Consider the following 23721-nt stretch of genomic DNA (forward strand, 5'->3'; position numbering starts at 1 on the left):
GGCAGGAAGGGAAGAATGAGAGCAACAGCTGAGAAAGGTTCAGGAGCCAGGGGGTTGTACAGTGAAGCCCTGGGGAAAGCACACTTAGGGAGAGGCTCTGCGCGACGAATAAGCGCTGGTAACACCGCCGGGCGCAGTGGCCACCCCGGGAGGCGGCGCGGCAGCCATGAGGCAGCCCGGTGACCCGATCGCCCCTGCGCCACGCTCAAGATGGCGGCCGCCACCACCTCAACCCCGCCACACTCCTCTTACTTTCGATTGGCCAGGCGGGCTATCAGTCTGTGATGCTAGCCAATCAGCCCGCCCGCTGCGGCGCGAAGGCGGTGCTGCGGCCTGGCCGCGGTGGCGAGTGCTCTCCCCCTGTGGCAAGCGGCGAGGCGCGGAATGAGCCGCCTGGGCCCCAGTCTGAGCGCGCGGCCCTTCCTGCGTGGGCCCTGGGCGGCGCCGCGGGGGCTGCGCCGCGTCTCGGTGGCGGGCGGCCTGTGCCAGGGCCCGGCGGGCTCCGGCAGCGCCCCGGCGGCGGGCATGGAGGAGCTGCTGAGCCGCTCCGTACCGCCGCTGCCGCCCTACGAGACCAAGGAGAAGGCGCCGCCTCCGGCGGAGCTGCGCAGCGCGGAGTTCGTGCGGTACTACCGCGCCCTGGAGGCCGGGCCGCCCCGGGCCGAGCTCCTCACCCGCTTGGCCCGCGACTTCGGCGTGGACCATGGCCGGGTGGCGGAGTTCAGCGCCAAGGTGCTGCAGGCCCGGGAGCAGCAGAGGGAGCTGGGGGCCCTGCTGCAGGCCGAGGACCGGCTCCGCTACTACCTCAGCCCCCAGTACCGGGGTCTCTTCCAGCACCTGGGCCGCCTGGAGGGCGGGCTGCGCTTCCTGGTGGAGCTGAGGGGCGACCTGGTGGAGGGGCTGGCCTCCAAGGCGGTGGACGGGCCTCATGTCAAGGTGAGGGCTGGGCTGGGTGTGGGTGGCCTTGAAAGGGAGTTGGGGATGTGGGCTTGGGGCTTCCTACTCATGGCACTACTCTTGGGGTGTCCATGGTGGGCTGGAAGGTGTCGTGTAAGCCTCATTCACTGTTGGGGTCCCTGTGGTGTTACACGAGTGAACCCCATCCCACAGGCCATGGCAGCAGTGGGAGGTGGCTTTGCTGACGGCTCAGGGCAGGAGTGGCCCGTGGTGTGACGCCATGGGCTTTCCAAGGTCAAGTGACAGCTGGAGGCCCAGCTGTGGGACATGCAGCATGACGTGATGCTGCTCGTGCTGGGGCTTCCAAGCGGTCAGGAGCTCACTGCAGGAGCGGTATGTAGTGGTGTGGCTTCTGAGTCCAGTGTGGGCCAGAAGTGACGTAGCAGTTGTGTCATGCTGGTGATGAAGAGTATCAACAGGAGGAAGGAGTTGCCATGGCTTAGCTCAGTGGTATGTAGAAAGGAGATGAGGCGGAACATCCCCATTCATGGCGCAGCGAGGAGGAAGTGTGGAGGACCGGATGGTGTGGGAGATGACTGGCAGGAGGTGCCCAGACTTCCCAGGAGGTGCCAGGACTTCCCAAAAGGCAATGAAGAAAGCAAGCTGGTCAGGTGTACATCCATAACTTATTTGTTGATACTCGGATCCAAATCAAGTTTAACAAGAATAGGGTGGTTTTGATGTTAGTGCTGCCAGTTAACTGCGGTCATCACGTAACTGAAGTAGCATCAGCATTGTGAAGATTCCATATCCAGTTGGATGATCTTAAGTAAAAAGAGACGAACTTTGCAAAATTAGCAGGATACAAATGTGTAAAGCAGCTGAATGTGCATGCATCAAATAATACAGTATGATGAGAAACATATTAAAGCTGTTTGAAAGTAGGAAAATATTGTCTGCAAAACTAAAACTTCAGTAAAAGGGCTGTCATAAGCATTCTGTTAAGTCTTCTCAAAATATTGTGCTTGTTGTTCAGTTTTATTTTTCAAATGTGATATACTCTAAAAATGAGAGGTGGTCATAAATAGCATGTAAGCCAGGAAAGATTAAGCTAGAACTGGTTTGCGTTGGGTTTTGTTTGTGACTCTATTGGCTGTAAGAGTACTCTGGATACTGCTTCTTTGTAGTTTGGAGTTTCATTTAGGTTGTTCTCATCTGTTTTCTACAGGAACCAAGACCTAGAACTATGTGCTAGTCCAGTGTTCTTGCTGGCATGTCTGGGAAGGGTATTATATGTTGCTTCTGAAATAAGTGTCTTGCTTGGCCTTTAAAATCTAATTGCTTCTATTGCAAATAAGTGTCAGAATAACTATGAGCACCCAAAGGAATGCCCAACCTACAGGAAATCTTGACAGTTTCTGCAATGGAGCTGGTTACTAGCTGGTGCAAGTGGTTTGAGAGGAAGTTCTATGAGGGCGTGTGTATTTAATTTGATACCTTAAGCTGTAGGTGTTGAGATACTGTATTACCTGTTCTGAGGCTAAATGTCAAGAACAGAGAAAACTGTATGGTAGAATATTCAGGCTACAGATTTGGTGGTGAGAGGGGTTGTTAAAGGTTTGGGGGTTTTTTTCTTTTTTTAAAAAAAAAATGATCTTGAGTAGAAAACTGTTCTTGTGATACAGTGTGTATTTTGGGATCTTGGAGTGGACCATTTCAGAATTGTTCTTCACTGGTTTCCCTAACTGCAGGAAAGAGATGAAAAAAAAGTATAGAAAAGTTCTGGAATTTGGAATGGATGTTAACGTGTCAGGATTCACTGTTAACATATGATGAATTCTTGTCTCCTGACTTTCTTATGGTATTATTTTAAAATAAGAAGATGCAAATTACCTGATGATTGTTTCTCCATTGGTTTCACTGTTTCCAAATCATTAACAAAATAGATGATGCACTGCAAACTGGTGCAGTATTGTCTTCTGTTATTCCCAAGTATATACATCTTCATAATGCCCTCAGTTGTCTCTCTTAAATCACCTCTTAAATTGAATTGATGTTTGTAGTAAAGGAAGAAAGGCAAATGCTTAACTTTGATTTTATGTACTGTGAGACATGTGCCTAGATGCACTGTGCTCCAAAATGTGTCTCATTATTAGACTTGTGAAAGATTCTGAACACTGAAGTCACTGGACTATTTTAGCAGTGTCCATTAAATCAGAAGTCATAGTGCCCTAGCTGTCAGGACCCAGTGTAAGGCAAATTGGATTGAAAAAGCTGACTTAAAAGAAATGGAGAAGAATGGTGACTACCTTATTGGAAGAATTCCATAGATCTTGAACATAGATCCTGAACAATGTATTAGAAATACTTAAAATGACAGACCGTGCAGAAAGGAGGAACATGCTACAAATAAGGTTTAGTTTATATTTAAGTTTGTTTTAGAAGGCAGAATCGTTGCCTAGAGCAAGACAGAAAAATTATGGGTTTTCTCAGTGACAAGTTCTTACGACACAGTAAATGTCTTTCTATGAACATGTGACAGATGATGGATACTCTTGATCCAAGTTTCTTGGTAATGAGATGGCAAAAATTTAGTGGTAAAATGTATTTTTTAAGCTATACAGCCTTTTTTTTTTTTTTTTCTTCAGAGTGCACCAAAAATATTTGCAGGATATATGGTGAAGAGAATTTTTCCTTTGTAATCTATCTTGGGGTGGAGTTTCTTTTCTATTAAATATAAATATATGAATCAATTATTACTGTTGTAAGCCTCATGGTTAATGTTAAGATGACCATTTCAGAAAAACAGTACTGACACATAATACATTGTTTAACCAGTTAAATTACATTAAAGCTGGGCCTAATTCTTTTTCATGATGCTGTTTGAATTTTTTTCCCCTCATGTTCTTTTCATGTGTTCTGTTCCTTCCTTCCACTAAAGGACACACACATTTTCCACTGTCTTTATAAACAAATTGACTTTCTGATGAGCCCTTGCAATGCACAGAGTGAAATTGTTGAAAATGTGTTTCCTAAGTGTAATTCTTCCTCTTACTGTTCAGAACCTTCTCACCTGCAATACTACTTCTTCTGTGCCAGCATTTCCCTCTTGATATTTTTTATATTTTGCTTACTTACTCGATTTCAACATTTGAAATATGGGCTCTGGTGAAAATTTCACAACGTTATTATTATTTCAGGTAGCAAATCACTCAACTATTGCTTTTAAAATATTCTTCATCTTTCCATATGATTTAGAAAAATCAGTGGAAGGTTCATATTGCTGGCAAGATTGTGAAAAAGATAGCATTTTTGTCAAATTGATTTATACATAAATCTGCTTCCATAATTAAGCAGTTGTTGGAGTATATCTGTAAACTTGTTGTTCTTGTATTGGTCTACTAGAACAAGAAATACTGTAATTGTTTTGGGTGTCTTTTGCCCCATAGTAGCAGCTCCTAAATGCAGCAAGGACCTAAAGTTGGACTTTCCCTTGAGTTCTTTTTTTTTTTTTTTCTTCCTTAAAGTTTTCTTACAAATTTGAGCACTGACCTTCCTGTAATCAGGGAAGATGGTTTTCAGTTTTAATAGAGAAATTGAAAATGGTAAAACAGTCTTCAAGGGAGAATATTTTGTGTGTAAGCTCTGCTTGGCTTTTTGGGGAGGGGAAATACTTGTGATAGATGTCTTACATACATGAATCCACAGAAGGATGTATTTATTTCACCCAGTTGTACTGCCTTGAAAGAATTGTGGTCTGGTTGATGAGGATTCATCAATGGATTAGAATAGCTGTTTACTCAAGTGAAACAGTGGCTATATGGAGAATCTGAATGTTGAAACAGTTTGCTTTAAAGATCTAAGAAGCCCTTAACTAGAGAAACAAATGAAAGTTAAAAGTTTTTCTCTGAAAAAAAATGTTTGATATTAACGTATCAAAAGTCTTGTATAGCCATTTCATTATTGTAGATTTGATTTAAATGCTAACATACATAAAGACAAATGTGCAACAAGAATTTTATAACTTCTGTCTATTTTAGTCTGCATTGCCAAGTAAATGTGGAAATAAAATTAAATGGATCTTTGTGATGCTGGAGGAAAATTACAGAATGCATTATATGGCTTATTGGGATTTTGGTTTTGCCCAAATTGTCTAAAATGTTTCTTAAGACAGTCCTTAGTTTCTACTTTGCATTTTGAAAGACCTATTAAAACAAGGATTACCCGCTGCTGCATTCTAAACATAAAATACTTTCCTATTTCCTCAAAATGTATCGACACAGAAGCCGCTTGGACTGTTGGATAGTGGTTGATAAAGCATTTCTATTTTGTGTTTGTTCAATAGCATACAGTAAAATAACTTATACAGGTGATTAAGTCACTTGAAAATGCTCGTGCACACTTTACTCATCTAAATGAGCAAAAAAAGGGGGGGGGAATAAAAATTATTATTTCTAGGAATAAGACATCAAACAACATAAAACACAAATGCCAGGGAAGTTTTCAGCACTACCATTACCACTAAAGTAATTACTATTAGCAATAAAAAAAGCAGAAAAACAATTCCCTTTTATGTGTGTCACACTATTGAATCCCATTTTGCTGATGGGGATATTTTTCAGTATCTTACCAGGGGTATTCTGTATATATATTTGAAGCTAATTTGTAAAAAAAAATAAAGACACCTTTAAACACTCAGCAATATCAGAGTAGATCTCTAAGTCAGTATGCTTATATGATGAAGCATATTGAGTTAAATACTTCAAACATTCCACAGCTATGGAAAAACTCGACTCTTGTGAGGCTGGCAGAGTACTTTTCCTGTAGCCCTGTCAGGTACCTAACCAGCAACTAACAATAACTGTGCCATCTGTTTGATATGTGTGGAGTGTTAGTTACTGCTGTTTTGTATTATGTTTGTCTGTAAATATCTGCATATAAATTTTGTTCGTAAAGGGTATTTTATTTTTTAGTAATTTGAGAGGGAAATTTGAATAGTTCTTTCATCAGAGAGGCAGTTTTTTTCTTAATAAAATAAATTAATTTACATTTTTCATAAGAGTTTTACCATTTGTTGCCCCATAATAGGGACCTGGTGTGAAGATTAAAAAGCCTGTAATTTTCTGTCTTGTAGCAAGAACACAGAATGAAGAAAAATAAAAATAATCGCAGTTTATTATAGTAAGGTAATAGAAACTTAAGTATAGCTGGTAATATTAAATACTAGTCTGAGTATTTCTTGTTGCTCAAATTTAAAATCAGGATGCTGAATAATAAATTGTTTTTTGTCTTTTTATTGAAATGTTGAAGATGTAATTTTATGACTAGAAAGCCCTCTGAAATGAAAATAAGAATTTACTTACTGCTAAATTTATACAATAAGGCAACTTAACTTGAGACTGTCATCATTGTAGTCAAGCCTTTCAGAAACTTAGCATATACTATGATATCAAACAACTCAGAATTTTGCTCAGATGACTTGAATTAAACACAGTTTTGGATAGTGTAAAGTATGTTACATCTTTCTGCACTAAGATGTTTAGTCAACATACACAGTTGCAGTTGGACTACGTGATCGTTGTAGGTCCCTTCCAACTGGAACTATTCTAATTCTTTGGTCTGCGTGCCACTGGGTTGTTTTATAAAGCATTATTATATACAGCTGACAGATTATTTGAATTGAGTTGTAATTCCCCATAAACAATATTCCTTTCTTCCAGAATCATTGCTGAAAACACATCTACTTCACTTTCTTCTTTGGATAGAATTGCATTGCTTTTATACAGCTGTATCTTGAACCAAAAGTAGCTCTAGAATGTGTTCTGCATCTTGAAAAGTAGCCTTTGGTTCAGTTGGGCATCAGTATGTCCCATTGTATGGAGCATGCTTGCTAAACCTGTAGGTGCTTTAGAGAAGCAAAATGCATGATTCCTATGTTCGCCACTTTTACCAGTTTCTGTGTAGTGTAACTGGCTTTCTCCCAAGTCACTCATTGCCATCTGAGCCATGTACTGCCAATAGATGCAGAGCAGTGTGTGCAAAATAATGACTGGCAGGAGTGCAGCCATCAGCAGTTTTTCCTCCTAGCTGCTAGACTGCAGCTCGAAGTGGTGCTCCACAAAGCAGATGGTTGACAAGAGAGCTATAGGAATCTGTTACTTTGACCCCAGATCTGACAACGCTAACTTAGTTTTTTGGTTTACAGCGTGCGCATACAAAAGTAAACAAACCAAACAATCCTGAAATACCTGGAGACTTTTGCTACACCAAGGGGTATTTGACCAAAATGAGTTATCATTATTTTCTAAAAGCTTTAGAGCTGTGCAGAAACAAGTATTTACAAGGGAAGTACCTTAAAGCCAGAATAAACAAAACAATCAGAATATACTTGTTTAGGACAATTACACCTTTGCAGTTCAAGAGGAAAAATGTGTTGAGGGTGGGGGAAAGATGACAGACAAATCTGTATGAGAGAGTACTTGAATTAAAATTCAGCTTCTCTCAATAAAACTGTTGCTGATGCAAGCCTTTTTGAGGTTGAAGGCCGGTACCTGCTCGGTTGTACTGCCCAGGAGTTGCAATTCCTTCATGTCTTAGCTGTGCCAGAAAGAGCCTCTTATGGTAGATGCTGTTTTGCAGACAATTCTGGGCTCTTCGATACAGCTTGTTTTACCTGCTGCTTTCTTTTTAACCCACTAGCGCAGAAGCATCAGCAAAACAAGTTTTGCCCGTATAGATTACAGCTACTCTAAATGCAGCTGAGTGATGTTGAATTGCATCAAGTGTTGAGGTGCCCTGAGCTGACAGTAATTATGCATTTTTTACAGTAATGTCATATTATAGAAATTGTCTGCTCTTTTGAGGTGGTAAGGCAGCACAGGTTTAACATGCGTCCGGTAACCTCCCCAAAGCATCAGATTTGCTATAAATGTGTAATAGATTCATTTATTAGGCAGGGGAGGGTATACTGCACGTGTCCCTCTTAACTATCCTAGTAGCAAAGTTTTGACATAGCTAATCTGGTCCATATTAATGTCATCTGTTTTGTTGCCTCCTCCCCCTTTCCCTGCTACTGTTGTATAGGATAGTGTCACCTTGAAACAGAGAAGGCAGGGCATTTTAGTCAAAGCGTTGGTGAAAAATTATGAAGACTGTCCATTGCCATTTTGTTCAGTTTGATCCCTCATTTCTCAGCTCTTCATTGGTACTTGTTGCAGATAGTCATGTATGTGTATTTTTTTTTCCAGAGTTTTCTTTATATGCTGGTGCCGTGCAGTGTTGTGGCTTCCGTTGTTTTCCAGTGCAGATTGCTTATCCTATAAATGTACTTAAGGTGATTTTTTTTTAATTTATTATTGCAGTTTCATATTCATTTAGCAGCTTTTTTTACTAGCATATGCAGGCTTTGTTCGGCCTTGTAGTACAAGTGCAGGTGGAAGTACAATTTGGCAGATGACTTTTAGCAGCACAGTTTATTATATAACTGAAAGAGGCCCCTACTGAGAAAGACCAATAAAAAAACTAATTTACAAATCTTGGGAGAGTTGACCTCATGGAAGAGTTCATGGATACTCCCTCTATTTGGAACAATGCAATCAATTTTCTATTTGAAGTGTATGTCAATTTATGCTTCAATGAGTAAGCTTTTATTTTCTTAAATACTGGAGGATGCTACTGAAGGAAGTACAGAAAGATAGCATAAAATTTTCATGCATGATAGAATTGTTCTATGCAGATGAATGGCGGTTTTCTTCTAGATCATTCCTATAGTAGTAGTATTTCTGCATAAACAAAGATTGATGCCAAACAAAAGCCTATGTATTTCACTAACGCAGCTTTGTAAGTTGTTGTGGTTTCACACTGACTGCCAACCAAGCACCACGCAGCTTCTCGCTCACTCCCCCCTCACCCAGAGGGATGGGAGGAGAATCGGAAAGGAATGTAAAACACAAGGGTTGAGATAAGAACAATTTAATAGGTAAAGCAAAAGCTGCACTTGCAAGCAAAGCAAAGCAAGGAATTCATTCACTGCTTCCCATGGGCAGGCAGGTGTTCAGCCATCCCCAGGAAAGCCAGGCTCCATCACGTGTAATGGTTATTCAGGAAGACAAACGCCATAATGCCAGATGTTCTCACCTTCCTTCTTCTTCCCCCCAGTTTATATACCCAGCATGATGTCATATGGTATGGAATATGCCTTTGGCTAGTGTGGGTCAGCTGTCCTGGCTGTGTCCCCTCCCAAAGTCCCGTGCCCCTCCAGCCTTCTCACTGGCAGGACCTGAGAAATGGAAAAGTTCTTGGCTTAGTATCAACATCACCCCATAACGACTAAGAACATCAGTGTCCTGTCAGTGCTGTTCTCACACCAAACCCAAAACATTGCACTGCACTAGCTACTAAGAAGAAAATTAGCTCTATCCCAGCTGAAACCAGGACATAAGTGTAGAAGGGGTGGGTAGGAAAAAGGGGAACTGAAGGAAAATTTGACTCTGCACTTCAGGTATGGGAAAGAGCCAGGATTTGTTATGAATTTACCTTGCAAACTCCGTGATTGTGGTCATTACCATCAACTTCACTCTAGGAATTTTTAGGGGAGGAGTTAATTCTGAGTTTGGGTTGGTCCATGTAGATTGAAGTATCTGATCACAGTCGGGGTTTGAATATTTTATTTTTTCTGGTATGTTAAATTAAACAATAGAACTGTCCTTTTTTCAGTCTTGGAATACTTGTATCGGTTTCTTTGGCCCACAGGAACCTTCTTTGATGCTTGTCTCTACAATTTTAATCTTTTTTAGGTTGTAACAGGAAATATTTTTGCTTTTTTATGGAAGTCCCGAGACTATATCAGAGCTTTGGAAAGATGTTTGAAGTAGTTAAGTGTTTTCTGGATAGGTTTATTTTTTTTCCTTCTGCTGTTTTGGGTAAATGTAGCAAGTTGAAATACTTTGTAGCATAATTTTTGTCTATTTCATGGGCAGCAGCCTCTATTTCATAAAGGTCTGAAGAGGGTGAAGAGGTTTTGTTTTTAAATAAATGGTTATTTTGTTAGTTTCAGGTAAGCCTGCATTTCTGATGAGGCTGTTGGTAAATTGGTGCTGGTATCACAGGGTGTCCTGTATATAAAGCAAAAGTAAGAAAGAAAAATAAGCTCTAGAATCTCTGTAAGGGATATTCATGCTGCACTGAGTTCAAGAATACTTTCTAAACTCAACTTTAGACAGGAAAATCTTTAATAATATAGCCAGCAGGAAATTAGTAGGTGATATAAAATTCATTATTATGATGAATGTTTCTGAAAGTATTTGATATTACAGTTGGCTTTAATTCTGTCGTACTATTCCAAATTTGTTGTGATTCTTGAGTTCTGTAGTCTTATGTTGCTGCTTTTGTTTGTCTTGCTCTAAAATTTTCATACTTATAGAGAAGAAAAATTCTGTAAAGATAATGGTTTTATCTGCATCCTGTTGAAAGATACTAATTTTCTAATTTATCATCCTGAGTGGGCACGTGCAGCTCCTGTGCTGAGTTGAACAATCCATGCTAAAGTCCAAACTGAAGCATTTTTTGTAGTTTACTGATGCCTAAATGTGCCTGTATGTGTTCCAGTCACCTCCAGTAGATATGTTACGTACCTTGGAGTTCTGTCAGAAGTAGAAAGTTCCATTTATTAATCATGGTGCAGACAGTGCAGGAGTAAATTTCTATTCTGTATCTTTCTCATAAAGGGAGATGGAAAAAATGTTTACTAAAGTATAGATGACTTTCTTATATTAATAGTCAGCATGAACTGCTGAGCACTGAGAAGAGACTCAGATGTAGAAAATTATAGTAAAATTCAAGTCCTTATTTTCATCAAATTTCCCATGATTTTTTTTTCTGAGATTTAAATCTGAGCATCCCTGCAACTGCAGCCTTATTGTCAGGGCTGCTTGAATACTTCTACTTACTGTCTGCTTTTAATCTGCATTGTTTTGTGTTATCTTCCATTTAATTGTCTGCAGTTTACTATAGACAGTGTCTTTAAGCATTTTCATTGTTTTAGTCCAGTGTGAGGAAAGCTGAGTTATTATGTAGTTAATCTTCTCAAGCATATGCATTAATTTCCTTGAACTTTCTTATTTTGTAGTTTGAAATAATCAAGGTTATATTTACTCACATTGCTATGTTCTACCTAGTTTATTTAGCAGATAAGTCCATCTTTCTTCTGTTTGCAGGAAATGAATGGAGTTCTAAAGAACATGCTTTCAGAGTGGTTCTCAACAGGATTCCTGAACTTGGAAAGGGTCACTTGGCAATCACCTTGTGAAGTACTCCAGAAAATTAGTGAGTAAGTGCTAAAAGTTGCTAATGCTCATTGATGAAAAGGTGATGAAATACTTTGGGCTGCAGAGATTGACTATTTTCAAGATACTGCTTTTCAATATTGAACCATAGGGAAACTATAATTAAGGAATAGTTGTATTTAACACTCTAAAGAGCATGATTTTAAAACCTGAATTAAATAAACAGTGAAAGAGATAATTTGTCTCATAATTTGATCCTTTAGTACACATACTGCACTTGTAGACTGCTGTCTTTTCTTCCAACCTTAGTTATTCTTCCCACATTCCCAGAGGTGCTGCTGTCACTTCTACAAACCCAGATTTTTGCAGCAGTGCCTTCTGGCACTCCCTTTCCTCCCACAGGTGCTGCTGTCACTGCTGCCTCCATCACCACTGCCACCTTCTTCTCCCCTCAGTCTACACTGTGTTGTGTCTGTAGAGAATCACTATTTAAGTCTGAGGCAGCATGGGGTGCCTAAACCTCAAGAATGCGTTTTACTTCTAATTTAGTTAGGCTTCCCTTCCTGGCTGGAACTAGTGAGGTGCACAGAATCAATTGTAAGCTATAGGTGAAGAGAGGACCCTGTTTTCTAGAAACGTTCCTTAAAGTCTACATTTATTTCTGAACTTCTGTCAAATATTCAGAGTTGTAGTGATGAAGATGACTGGCTCAAAGTTATGTTGTGTGGCCTTTTGTTATATAAAAAGCTTGAAGAAAAATGAATCTCTGAAGAGTTCTGAAAGTACATGACAAATGTTGATGAGGCAAGAAAAGAGACCTCATACAAGCTAAATTTTCAAAATAGAAATAATTAGTAATATTTAATCTTAAAGGTATTTGGCAAACACTGGACTTTCAGTATGTAATAGGGAAAAAAATATTTTGAATGATTCGTTGAAGACATGACTGTGGGAGTGCTAAGAGACTGCTTTGTAGCTTGGGAAAACTAATTCCTTAGAGGTGTGTTCACACACTGAATGAAAGTCATCTCAGTCGGATATTGAACAGAAACTGCAAGTGAAATCTCAGAATGTAATAAGCATATCCCAAAGAAAACTAGAGAGAGCAGGTGTTGCCACAGTTTGCTGAGGAATTTTAGTTTTTTCGCTTACAGCCCGATTCTCCTTTTTTGGTTGGAGAGTTTTGCACTGACATCAATGGGAAGAGTACTGAGCTTGTTTGTAGGATTGGCAGTTGACCTCTTTCTAAATAAAATCATAATTTTACTTTTTTTTTATGTTCTTATTGAGTTCTGAAGCTGTGCATCCTGTTAGAAACTGGATGGATATGAAACGTCGAGTTGGGTCATACAGAAGATGCTACTTTTTTTCTCACTGTGCAATCCCAGGAGAACCATTGATAGTCTTGCATGTTGCACTAACCAGTGATATCTCCAGCAACATCCAGGTACAGTCACTGATGCATTCAGTTCACAGCAAAGTGCTCAAATTGGAAAAAAAAAATCTTTTAAAACCTGTAATTCTTTATAATTTGGGAGTATTTGTTTTTGTTTCATTTTTTTTAAAAGATGAAAGAATTGGCATTTAAAAATTACAGGGATATTCTCTCTATCTCTGTGTTATGTAAGTTGAGATTTTGAGGTTTTGCTTAAGTGCAAGAAGAATAAAAAAAGAGAAATACATAAGAAAAGATAGCAAAAGAGATTAAAAGTTCAAAGCAGTTGTGATTACTTCTGAAAGTTTTACAGTTGTTCCCTGCACTTGTTGATGGATAAGCAGCTCTTCTTTCTACTTTTTTATTAGATTTGCGGTTTTTCTCACAGAGGATAACAAATAAAACAGTGGGGAAAAGTGTTAACACATTTGAAAGTCAAAAAGAAAGGCCCCCCACCCCCATAGTGAGGTTAATATCTACTACTAATATTTTTTTAGTTCTTATTTTCCCAGGCCATAGTGAAAGAAGTGCCGCCTTTAGAAACAGAAGATACAGACAAAATTACAACAGCAATTTTCTACTCAATCAGTTTGACTCAGCAGGGACTGCAAGGTGTGGAACTTGGGACTTACCTCATTAAGCGGGTTGTAAAAGAGCTGCAGGTAGGTGTGGTGGGGGGTACTTAAGATGCTGCGTGACCAATGGTCCCCCCCTTATGTTGCTGTTTACGTTTCCATTTTGTGTCATGGCTCAAGGCAAGGAGCTGCTAGGTCTTGCCCTACAGGTGTAGCTTTTTAGCAGGTGTCTGCCAGGTGTAGATACTGTTACATAGTTAACATATATAACATAATAAATTACTGTGTGAAATATTTGTGCTTGCCTAATCGTGAGCATAGGTTGCCTAAAAGTCAAATTAGTACATTTCTGTTGAAAGTAGCTTTAATGGAGCTGCATTTTGCAATGTAGTGTATTAATATGATTCACTACTGTCTCTCAGTTGAGTGGGTGGAGCCTGTTAACAGGCTCTCTACCAGGCCTCTGATCAACGTTTTCTCTTCAATGGACCTGACTGTGCCTTTTTCAAAATCTTGCAGCTGTTCCAGTAACAAAAATAATTCCTGTACATTAATTAATCAGTTTTCTTGTTTGTTATGTTGAGTTGCCACTGATTATGCAGTTTGCATGCTTGCCTTAAGTATGTCTATTTAAAAAAAAAAGGGAGGGGAGAGAAATTTATTTGCCCAGACATTTCTTGCAGTGTAGTAAGTAAAGAAAATGTCTTTAACATTTGAAAGTCACAGGAATCGGTTACTGTATGCAAGTCAGTTCTGTGCATTTATATAATATCATTGCATGCTATGGGATTATTGCTAATAGTTTTAGGACTTCTTGTGGAACCTTCTTCCAAGCAACTGGAAAAAGTAATAAATTCATTATTTTATGTACAGAATGGTGTGAAAGAGACAGTTACATTTCTTTGTTGGGTACAATATTGTATTAAGTAGTCTTTACTACTTAAATTATTAACACAGCTACCACTTAAAAGGAACTTGTGTCTACATTCAGTGTTTATATTCATTGTTCCAACATTTGGATCAGTAACGATGTCTGGAAAATTGTATGTGATTTAGAACTTTTATACAAATAACTTAAAAGTGGATGTACCAAACTTCTGCTACTACAAAACGATTGAGTAGTCAACTACTGAACCATAGCTTGCTGCCCTGAAGTGTTTTGTTTTTGTTTTGTTTTGTTTTTAATTGATATTTTGGCTGAATTTTGTTGCTTCTTGCTTTCAGAATGGCTTTTAGATTAATTGTTAGAAGTGCGGTAGTCCAGGTATAATTAGGCCATGCCATCTGTCTGATCTTGACTGAGGGGAAACTGGAATAAATTCATGCAGTTATCTGCTTTCACATCTGAGAAATAGTTTCTGGATAATTGAGTTGCTCTCACGAAATAACGCTATTGACAATGTAAGCAATTAGTGATAGACAAATACAACTCTAGAAAAGTTATGAATGAGTTATAAAGGAAAATAGACACACTATACTTAGATAACCTACCTGCAAGATCTAAAATAGGATGTGTGCAACAGAAGGTGCTTTTTATTTATACTTATGTTGAAGTTTCTACATGTCAGTGTTATAAAATCCAGCCCTTCTTCAGTGTTCATCAACACATGATGAATAAGAAACACTTTGGCTGAGATACCTTTAAATACATTCTAATCATAAAATTATTGCTTCTAGCTTAAATAACTTAATATTCAAAGCTATTGAAAGCTAAGTGCTTTCCATACAATGCCAAAGATGGAGGTCTTCCTCCCTGCTTAAATTCCATACACTGCTTTAAGATGTTCGGAAAAATGTGCTGTTATTAGTAAGGTTTTATATGGCAAATTGGACATGTACTTCGTTAACTATGAAGCTGTAGCAAAACTTGAACAGCCTGTGTATATTTATTTCTGTACATTAAAGGTAGAATAACCTCCATGTATTGCCTCTACACCATGACTTCTTGATGTTAAACTTTGTAGGCATACCACTGTAGGGCTAAAAAAGATACAAAGGATAGTCCAGGATTATTTATCCATGATGAATCTGGTTCTCTAATAATTTATCTTCCACTCTTTGATGTGTTAATATATTTTTTTCTCTTCTTCCCATTCCTTCACGCTTTCTTTCTCCTCATTTCAAAGTGCTTTTCTTGATTTTGTTGTTTTGAATTCTGTAAGAACCGTCTCCCATTACGTATTTTACATCTGTGAAGTGACCCTAAATCATTATACTGTTGTTATCAGAATTACTTGATGTGCTCATGTAATACTTACTCAGCTTTTGTTATAAATGTTGTGATTCACCTCTCAGTGGACAGAAGCCCTGTGTACTTCAGCTTCAAAATAAAGCATATACACTGTAAAATTTCTGTGAAGTTAGATTATTCAGGGCAAAGGCAGGGCATGTGACTCTTGGCAGCCTGATTTACCTGTCTCCCAAAATTCTGGAAGTCCTACTTCAGTGCATTAATTGCACACATGTATTCTTTTTCTCTGTGGTCAGGTGTAAGCAAAGCGAAGGACTTTCCAAGGTTGTCTGTGTTCAGGTTGGACATAATTCTTTGGAGCAGCATTATAGTCACTTTAAAAGGGACAAATGGTATTGCGGTAGTGCTGAGTTGACTTGGTGACATCAGCTGAAACAATATAGCCTCAGCAAGAAAATCTTGGTTCAGAAATTACATCTCATTAAGCAAGCTTCCAGAAGCCTTTGTAAAAATAGATAGTTGGGTTCTCTGATGGGAAGAGGATTTTTTTTATATAACCTTTGCATGGCTTTCAATAAACAATTTTTTTTTTTTAAGTGCTACTAAATCACCAAGTGTTCCAGGTTATATAAGTTGAGACTGTCTTTAATTTAACTGATAATAAAATGCTTTGGGAGGAGACCATTTGAAGGGTTGAGGATTTTGTTTTTCATTATATTTGAATTGTTGATGGTTAATACACTTTTTTTAACTTGCCATTTCTTTGAGGTATCTTTTGTGAACATCTGTTTGATCTGCAGAATGTTACTTGATTTGTATTTTCCCAAGGCACTACAAACTCTTAAAACTTTTCTCTAGTAAGAATCCTTTATCTGACTTTGCCTTAACTTAACCTCCTCTGACGCTTCTACTTGTAAGTGCCATTATAACCTCAAAACTGAATTCTCAGCTGTCAGTCTTCATAAGGAAAACCCCAAATTGGACCTGTCATGAATGCATATTATTAGATCGGAAAAAGACATGCACTAAGTTAGAAATATGCTAATAACCACTCTTTTTTTTTCTACCACTGAAGCCTTTATTTGGTAAGGTTTTTAAAAACTGTTTCTGAAACATTGATCTAGCAGGTATCTACACTACAAAGATACGTCTATAAATTCAGTTAGTACCAGATTCCTTAAAGTCTCATTAATAGACAATTAAGATAGAGCTTAATCTTGTAGAAATCTTGTTAATTTGCCAGAACTGGTCGTATACACTGCTAAACGTGAACGTATGTAGGGTAGCACTTCTCATCTTCAAAGGATGTCAAGTACAGATTCCCTCATGGAAGTATTTATTGCAAATGGGTTTTTATTAGGACTTTAGGAAAACTGCAGCAGTAGAGGCTCTGGTGAAGATTACAACCCTCAACGTTAAGCACTGTTTGAGGCACTGCATAGAAGTTAATGGCCCCTGCTTGTGAGTCTTTCGCTAATTTAAGCAGATGGAGGACGTATGAAGTTGAGTCACAGAAATGGGTCCTCAGTTTCATCTCTTTATATGTGCACAGTTAGCAGTTTGAATCCTTAATCTCTACCTAGACGTTATGATTTGGCATTTGCCACAGGTATTGTAATATAACTGGGAAAGGGGAGGGATATAATGGAGATCAGAATAGGACCTTAGGGATGTAGCTTGTGTTGCATACAAAGGGCATCCTGGGAGAAAGTGTGCTGCTCTGAATAGGAGGTTTTTCTTGGTAGGTGCTTGACAAAAATTTGCTACACAAATAATATAGAAGGGGTTTGTTATCTGAGCACATCCTGTTTGGGTTATTTTGGGTAAGCAGTGGGATGAATTCATTATTCCACTGATACCACTTTGGTCCCAGTTCTCCCTATATGAATCTGAGAGTAGGCTACCTCTGCGTTCTGTGTAGTCTCTTGGTTATATTAATGTATGTAAAGCAGGGAGCAGGCAACAAAAATAATCTCTCGTATTTCTTAAATTTAAGCTTGGATTGTTCCTAGAAATGAATTGGATTTTGAAACAATTTCAGGCAACTAGTAAGAAAACAACCCCCAAATTGGGTGCTGGAAAGTGAGCAAGCAGATGCATTTCTAGCAAGCTGGTAGGTGCTGGTGAATGCGTAGACAGATAGATCCCTCATTAGACAGACATTTAATTCATAATGTGTTTATAGCCACTCCAAATGGTCTGTAGCTCCACAGAAGGTACATCATAGCAATTCCGTCTGCAGATGACAGACACAGATAACTGTGGTGAAGCCTTTGAGAAAATTGCTTAGAATTTTATAGCCTGTGGCATTTGGGGGAGAAAACTGATAGCTACTATGTGGCTCAATAGAATGCTTAACAATTGGTGGCAGATTTTAGCTTTCTGGTTGGGCTGTTGATAATTGCTACCTTAATTTGATCTAGGTGACCTGGGGAGATCATAATTTCCAAAACAAGCTTTGCTTTCATTGATGAAAAATGTGACCTTGGACTACAGCTTTTAGAGTGCAAGACAGTTTTAAATGAGATACGGATAATAGGAGAAATCTGCACTCTTCTGCAATGAAAAAAAAGCAAACTAAAAGATGACCAAACCCAGAAATCTACCCCAAAACAATATGAGCAGCTGGTTCTTAATGGTGTGTAGGTTTCTGACAAGCAAATAAACATTAATGGATCTCCACCAATAGCCTTAGAAACTAGCACATCAATTTAGCAACAGCATAACTGTGCACACTTCACTGCATCTATTTATTTTTCTACAAGAAATGACCGCCTCAGATGAGCTCCTAAGCTCAAGCATTTATCAGATATGTAGTAGACTGTACTGTAGCTTCAAAATGGGGCCCTATGTCTTATCTTCTATTAATAGAGTAGGAGCTGCTAAATTCTGTGGAATACTTCGGGCTGGGCTTGGTGAACAGGTCGCCTCAAAGTGAATGATAAACAAAGAGCAGTCAACATCACAAGGAAGCAAAGTATCAGTTTCTTATTTAGGAGCTTTGCAGTGGTTATTATTGGTACACAGATATGAGAAGTTGGCGTTCCTTCTCACTTCTGTCATCGTGGATGGTGCATAGGTACCCTCTTGGCTTTGCAAGCTGGGAAATGAGATTGGAATTGTTACCCTATGGAAGCAATGGGCATGGCTCAGCTCCTGTGTGAAAAGCCCTATGCATTAGCTCTGTTCAGTAGCAAAACAGTATTTTCAAATGCTGTACTTTCTTAGCAGAGGTGGTGCAGAAGATTTCCAGGCTTGACTTCGTGGTAAGCAGCCTTTTGTCTTGGTCCAATCAGTTTTTCCTTTTACCTGAAAGAAGAGATCTGCTTCTTAAATTTCAACATTACCTTCCTTCTTCCCTTCTCAGGTTTTAACCCCAAATATCTGTGAAGAGCTCATGAAAGAGACCTAAGCAATATGTTCTCAAAGGCACTATCTCTTATGGAATGGTTAATATAGTTAGAAAAAAAGGAAAACCTTCAAGGAATGTTATCCCATTTTTGGGTCAAAAAGAAACACATCGAGGATTTTTCATTTGATATGTCATTGATTTGAAAACTTTTACCGATTTATTCCTATCTCTTGTGTTCTCTGTGTTCGGACTAAGGAGGAACTTTAAAGCTCAACAGGAATGAAGACATAGAGGAATGAAACCTCATTTTAAAATCCAGACTCTTTTGGGGGGAGCTTGCTGCTGCTTAAGGATACTGACATGAAAAGGGTACTTCTCATTATAGATTACAGGTTTGTGTTTCTGTACGTTAAGGTTCGTTTGCAGGTCTGTCACGACCTAGGCAGTTGCTGAGTTGTCATCCATCATTATTGTGTGGACAGGCAGAAGGGTGCTGGGTCACTGAATCTTCAGAAGGGAGTTGTGGCCCTCCCTTCTGGGCAGAAATTCATCTAGTCACCGTAAGAGCTGACATGAAAAGGTCAAATTACTAGACAGCAGATTGTCTCAGCAGCTAAGTTACAGCCGGTCACAGTAGAGTCATCACTGGTCAGCTTTCAGAGTGCCGATGGAGAAATGAAGGTAGCAAGTGATGCTGCTTGTTACCATCTCGACAAAACTTGAATGCTCTCAGCTTTTTCTCCAGAAACAAATATCTTGAAATATTTTTCCAGTGGCCTTTAAAAACTTACGTCTGTGCCATCTTCCTCCCTCCTCCTTCTCCAGGAGATCTGTGGTTCTGTGCTAGTAGTGTTGTCTTTGGTGGGACCTAGTGTTTAAGCGAAGTGTAGCTGGTAAGGGGGCATCTGAGTGTAACTCTCCTCCACAATACTCATTAAGATCCTGCTGCTTTAAAGAAGTGAATTCCAGATGTGATGATTAGATATACTCCTTGACTGAGAAATCCTACAAGGAGACAGATAAAAGGTGACCAGAGGAAGATCTAGTGAATGCATTTTGTTCTGCATTCAAATTTTAAAGTTATTTTGAATTGATTTATGGATAGATAGTCTTTAGATCCATTGGGATGTACTTAACGTGGGATTGGGGAGGGAAAGATTTTTGTAGTCTGTAGAGTTGCTTTGTTCTGTTTTCATTCTTGCCTTTTTTCTGCCTCCAAATATATATATATATTTAAATTTCCTGTGGTCATTGCTCTCTTTTTCAACAGAAATGTTTCTAAAAAGGCTGAACTGTCTACTCCAAGAAACGTTCTTTTACTTAAAACATATTTTCTATAATCATGCCTCTTGTAGCCATAGTCCACAGTAAGAGCACAATCCTAATAAACTGTTCTGTTTTATAAATGCTGTATTCTCTAAAATTGTAAAGTTGCTAAGATACTGGCAGAAATTGTCTTCCACAGACATCTCTTATTTTTTTTTTTTATGAAATGCATATGTGATGAAACCTTATAGTTGTAGTTCACAGATCTTGTTACAGACTTCTGCTTCAGAATTGCTCTTAAAAATAAAATATCATGTGCTTTAGCAGAGACTTGGAAAAGTCACAGGAGGTCAACACTTTACTAGTATTGCACTACCAGACTACGGTCGGTATAGCAGTTGGGAATATGATAGACAGGATCTCCTGGGCGTGCTTGTTGCAAAAATGGTTGTTTTGTTCAGTAAGATACAGAAAGGAATGTTTTTATAAAATGATTTGCTTTTTTCTTTATCCAGTCCTCTAAGGAGATTGAATGTGGTGTTTTGTTGTAACTTGGTCTGCTTTTCTTATTCCTGTCGGGTCCTGAAAGGGGAATTATTTGACTTATGTGATTGTGTTATAGTCAAAGACCTTCAGATAAGGGAAGGAGTGAGATTGTCCAGTTTATACCATTATAATTCACAGAACCAAAGAGGTGGTGGATTTGAGTTGGCTGGTGTATCGTAGTGCTGGAAGCCAGGAGAACAGCACTAAGCTATTTGGGAAGCTCTGTGTGGGAAGAAGAAAGATGTAAATAACTAGCTGAATATTATTCTGGTTATTGAAGTTATTGGAATTGGTGCTTGGCTCGAGTCTGTAGCGGAGGTATGCCATGCCTGTGTTCCCTGGCTTCTGCATCCCCACAAAACAGAATGCAGGTGGCAGCGTTTTGTGGACCGCAGCGGTACCTGAGGATACAACAGCGCAGGTGCAATTCAAACAACCCAGCAGCATGCATGCCATTAACATTTGCTAGTATAAGGTAGCATCTGAGCAATGATGACTTTTTAATGGTTATCTCGGTAATACTCACAAGTAGAAAAAATGCATTTTGTAGTCATTTAAAGACAATTTTCTGCTGACATTAAGATGCTTCTGTAAGGTTGATAAATGTCTTGGTTCTTACCACTTCTTCCTACATGAACAGTAATTAAAACAACACTGTGGTTGTTTCAGTTCAGCTCTGTCTTCCCTCTGTTCCTTGCCCCCCTCCTTCAGCAGAGGTGACTGACGTAATTTTTGTTAATTCCAAGTGACAGTAAGTGTAACAACCTTCTTTATTGTTCACAGTGGTGTGCCTCAAAATTAACATGATTTTCCTTGTGTATGTCTTGCTTTTTCCTTATGTATGTCTTGCTTTACATGATTACATAGTTTAATAGTTTTTACTCATAAATTAGTAGGAGTAGAGAATAAGTTCTATTTTGTTAAAATAAGTATTGAACTGTGTGATTGATTTTTTTACTGCAAGTATATATTTCTTATCTTGCTATATTATCAATGTATTTTATAGTTTGGGAATAGCATGAAAAGTAGTAGCCTGTATAAAGAACCTCTTTCACAACTTCAGGAAATACTCTTTCCACTAAAATCTAGAAATTGTACCTCTCCTGACTTTACAATAGAGTGAAATAATAACCTGCCCATGATTTAAAAACAGGTAGTTACCTATGAAAAATAATTGATATTTAAAAGGTTTTGAAAACTTCTATTTATTTTTTTTAAATTATTCCTTAGAATAACTTCTTTATGGCATGCACTCATATTTGTTTATTTCTGCCTATAAAATGATATACCAGAACTTAGCGTTGGTAAGTACTTTTATATAGATTATGTGTGTGGACTGTAACTCAGCGTTAAAATTTTCTTCATGTTCCAAATGCTTTCTAGTCACTAACCTATTACTGGCAGGGTAAGGTGTGGTTTGGTTTGGTTTTGGTGGTGTTTTTTTTTTTTTTTTTTTTGTCTGTGTGTATCAGTTAGTTCTTAGATTCCCTAGTCTTCGCTTGACATCGAGTAAAGGGTATCAGCTGTTCTTTCACTCAGACTTCTCGTTGTCAATCATGAAAAAACTCAGGATTTTTTTTCCTCTCCTTTTGTCTGCAGAAAGAACTTCCTCAGATAAAAGCTTTTTCTACTCTTTCACCTATCCCAGGATTCACAAAATGGCTTGTTGGTCTTCTCTCCTCACAAACGAAAGAACTGGAAAGAAATGAACTTTTTACAGAATCAGAAGGGCAAGAAATCTCTGAGATCACGGGAGACTCTACTACTGAAACACTAAAGAAAGTCTTGAATAACAATGAGTGGGTGAGATCAGAAAAATTAGTTAAAGTGCTCCATTCGCCACTTATGAGACTCTGTGCCTGGTATTTGTACGGAGAGAAACATCGTGGCTATGCTCTTAACCCAGTAGCAAATTTTCATCTTCAGAATGGCTCTGTGATGTGGCGGATAAACTGGATGGCGGACACAAGCCCTCGGGGCATTGCTGCTTCTTGTGGCATGATGGTAAACTACCGGTATTTCTTAGAGGACACAGCCAGTAATAGTGCAGCATACCTGGGGACTAAACACATTAAAGCCTCAGAGCAGGTTCTTTCCTTGGTGTCTCAATTCCAGCAAAATAGCAAGCTTTAGTTAAATATTAGGAAAACTAAGAAGTGTTCCTCGCCTGTAAAGAGCTGTAATATGTTGCAGTGTCTATATTTAAATGAGAATGTCCCTTGTCAAACAAACTGACTCAGCACAGTATGATGCAAAGTTACCTAGGTTATTGGTTGTCTTCCTTATATTGCCATGTATTCAAAACTTGATTGGGTGTGATTGAGTCACTGCAAGTTACATTTGTGATTTGTCACAAAAAACCCACATTTGATGAGTCACTGTTACATGCAGATGGGTTGGAGGTGTGTATTAAAGGGTGAGTAAAATTATCTCAGTCAGTTACAACTCAGTGGTGACTTGAATGGAAAATACTTGTCATACCATTATTCTGTTGGTAATAAACCTATATAAACTGTGTCTTTGAAAGGAGCTGCACTTTGTCATAATACTACTGTAGATAGATCAGTACCAAAGTACCTGGAAAGAAGTACTGAATGAAGGTAAATTTTTGGCCAAATGTATTTGAAAAACTGTAATCTATGATTTTATTTCAATAATATCTGTCCTTTTCACCCTGAAAAACTCAAATAAAACCTCATGGTATTTTCCTGTTTCAAACCTACTAAAAATCTCCTTGAATCCTTACTTTGTTGGAGCATGGAAAAGCCTTGCATTAATGTTGTTGAAAAAGCAGGATTTCTCAGTGCAGCCGGTATGTAGTATTATATTTGCACCTTTGTCTGTTAAAATATAATGAGCAGGGAAGGAGAGGGGAATAAGAAAGACTGATAATTTGGGATCAGTTGAGAAGTTTCTAAATATATATATATATATTTTATACTTTAGTTCTGATAATGTTTTAATTTGGTAAAAAGCTTTTTTAATAATGAGGCAGGTGTGACCTGTAAATCAATAAAATAAACTTTCTCAATAAATCATGTCTTGCGTATTTCAGCATGTACCTTTCTTCACTTAACAGCCCTGCTTGATAGCAGTATCACCGCAGCAGAAGGACCATTTTGACAGAATTTCATGCTTTTTTGTAATTTCTGATGTATTCCATGTCTGGTGAAATT

The 23721-nt window shown here is 38.6% G+C and overlaps 1 protein-coding gene across 1 annotated transcript; it reads left to right on the forward strand.

The window, feature by feature from the left end:
• Positions 1-319: 319 nt before the first annotated feature.
• MLYCD (malonyl-CoA decarboxylase) lies at positions 320-23580 on the forward strand. Its single transcript, XM_056360500.1, has 5 exons — positions 320-936; positions 11112-11224; positions 12471-12627; positions 13128-13277; positions 22145-23580. Exons 1-5 carry the CDS (start codon positions 385-387, stop codon positions 22676-22678), a joined length of 1506 nt encoding a protein of 501 aa, XP_056216475.1. The 5' UTR covers positions 320-384; the 3' UTR covers positions 22679-23580.
• The last annotated feature ends 141 nt before the right edge of the window (positions 23581-23721 follow it).

This window comes from Falco biarmicus, chromosome 15, assembly GCF_023638135.1.
Source record: "Falco biarmicus isolate bFalBia1 chromosome 15, bFalBia1.pri, whole genome shotgun sequence".
Lineage (NCBI taxonomy): Eukaryota > Metazoa > Chordata > Aves > Falconiformes > Falconidae > Falco > Falco biarmicus.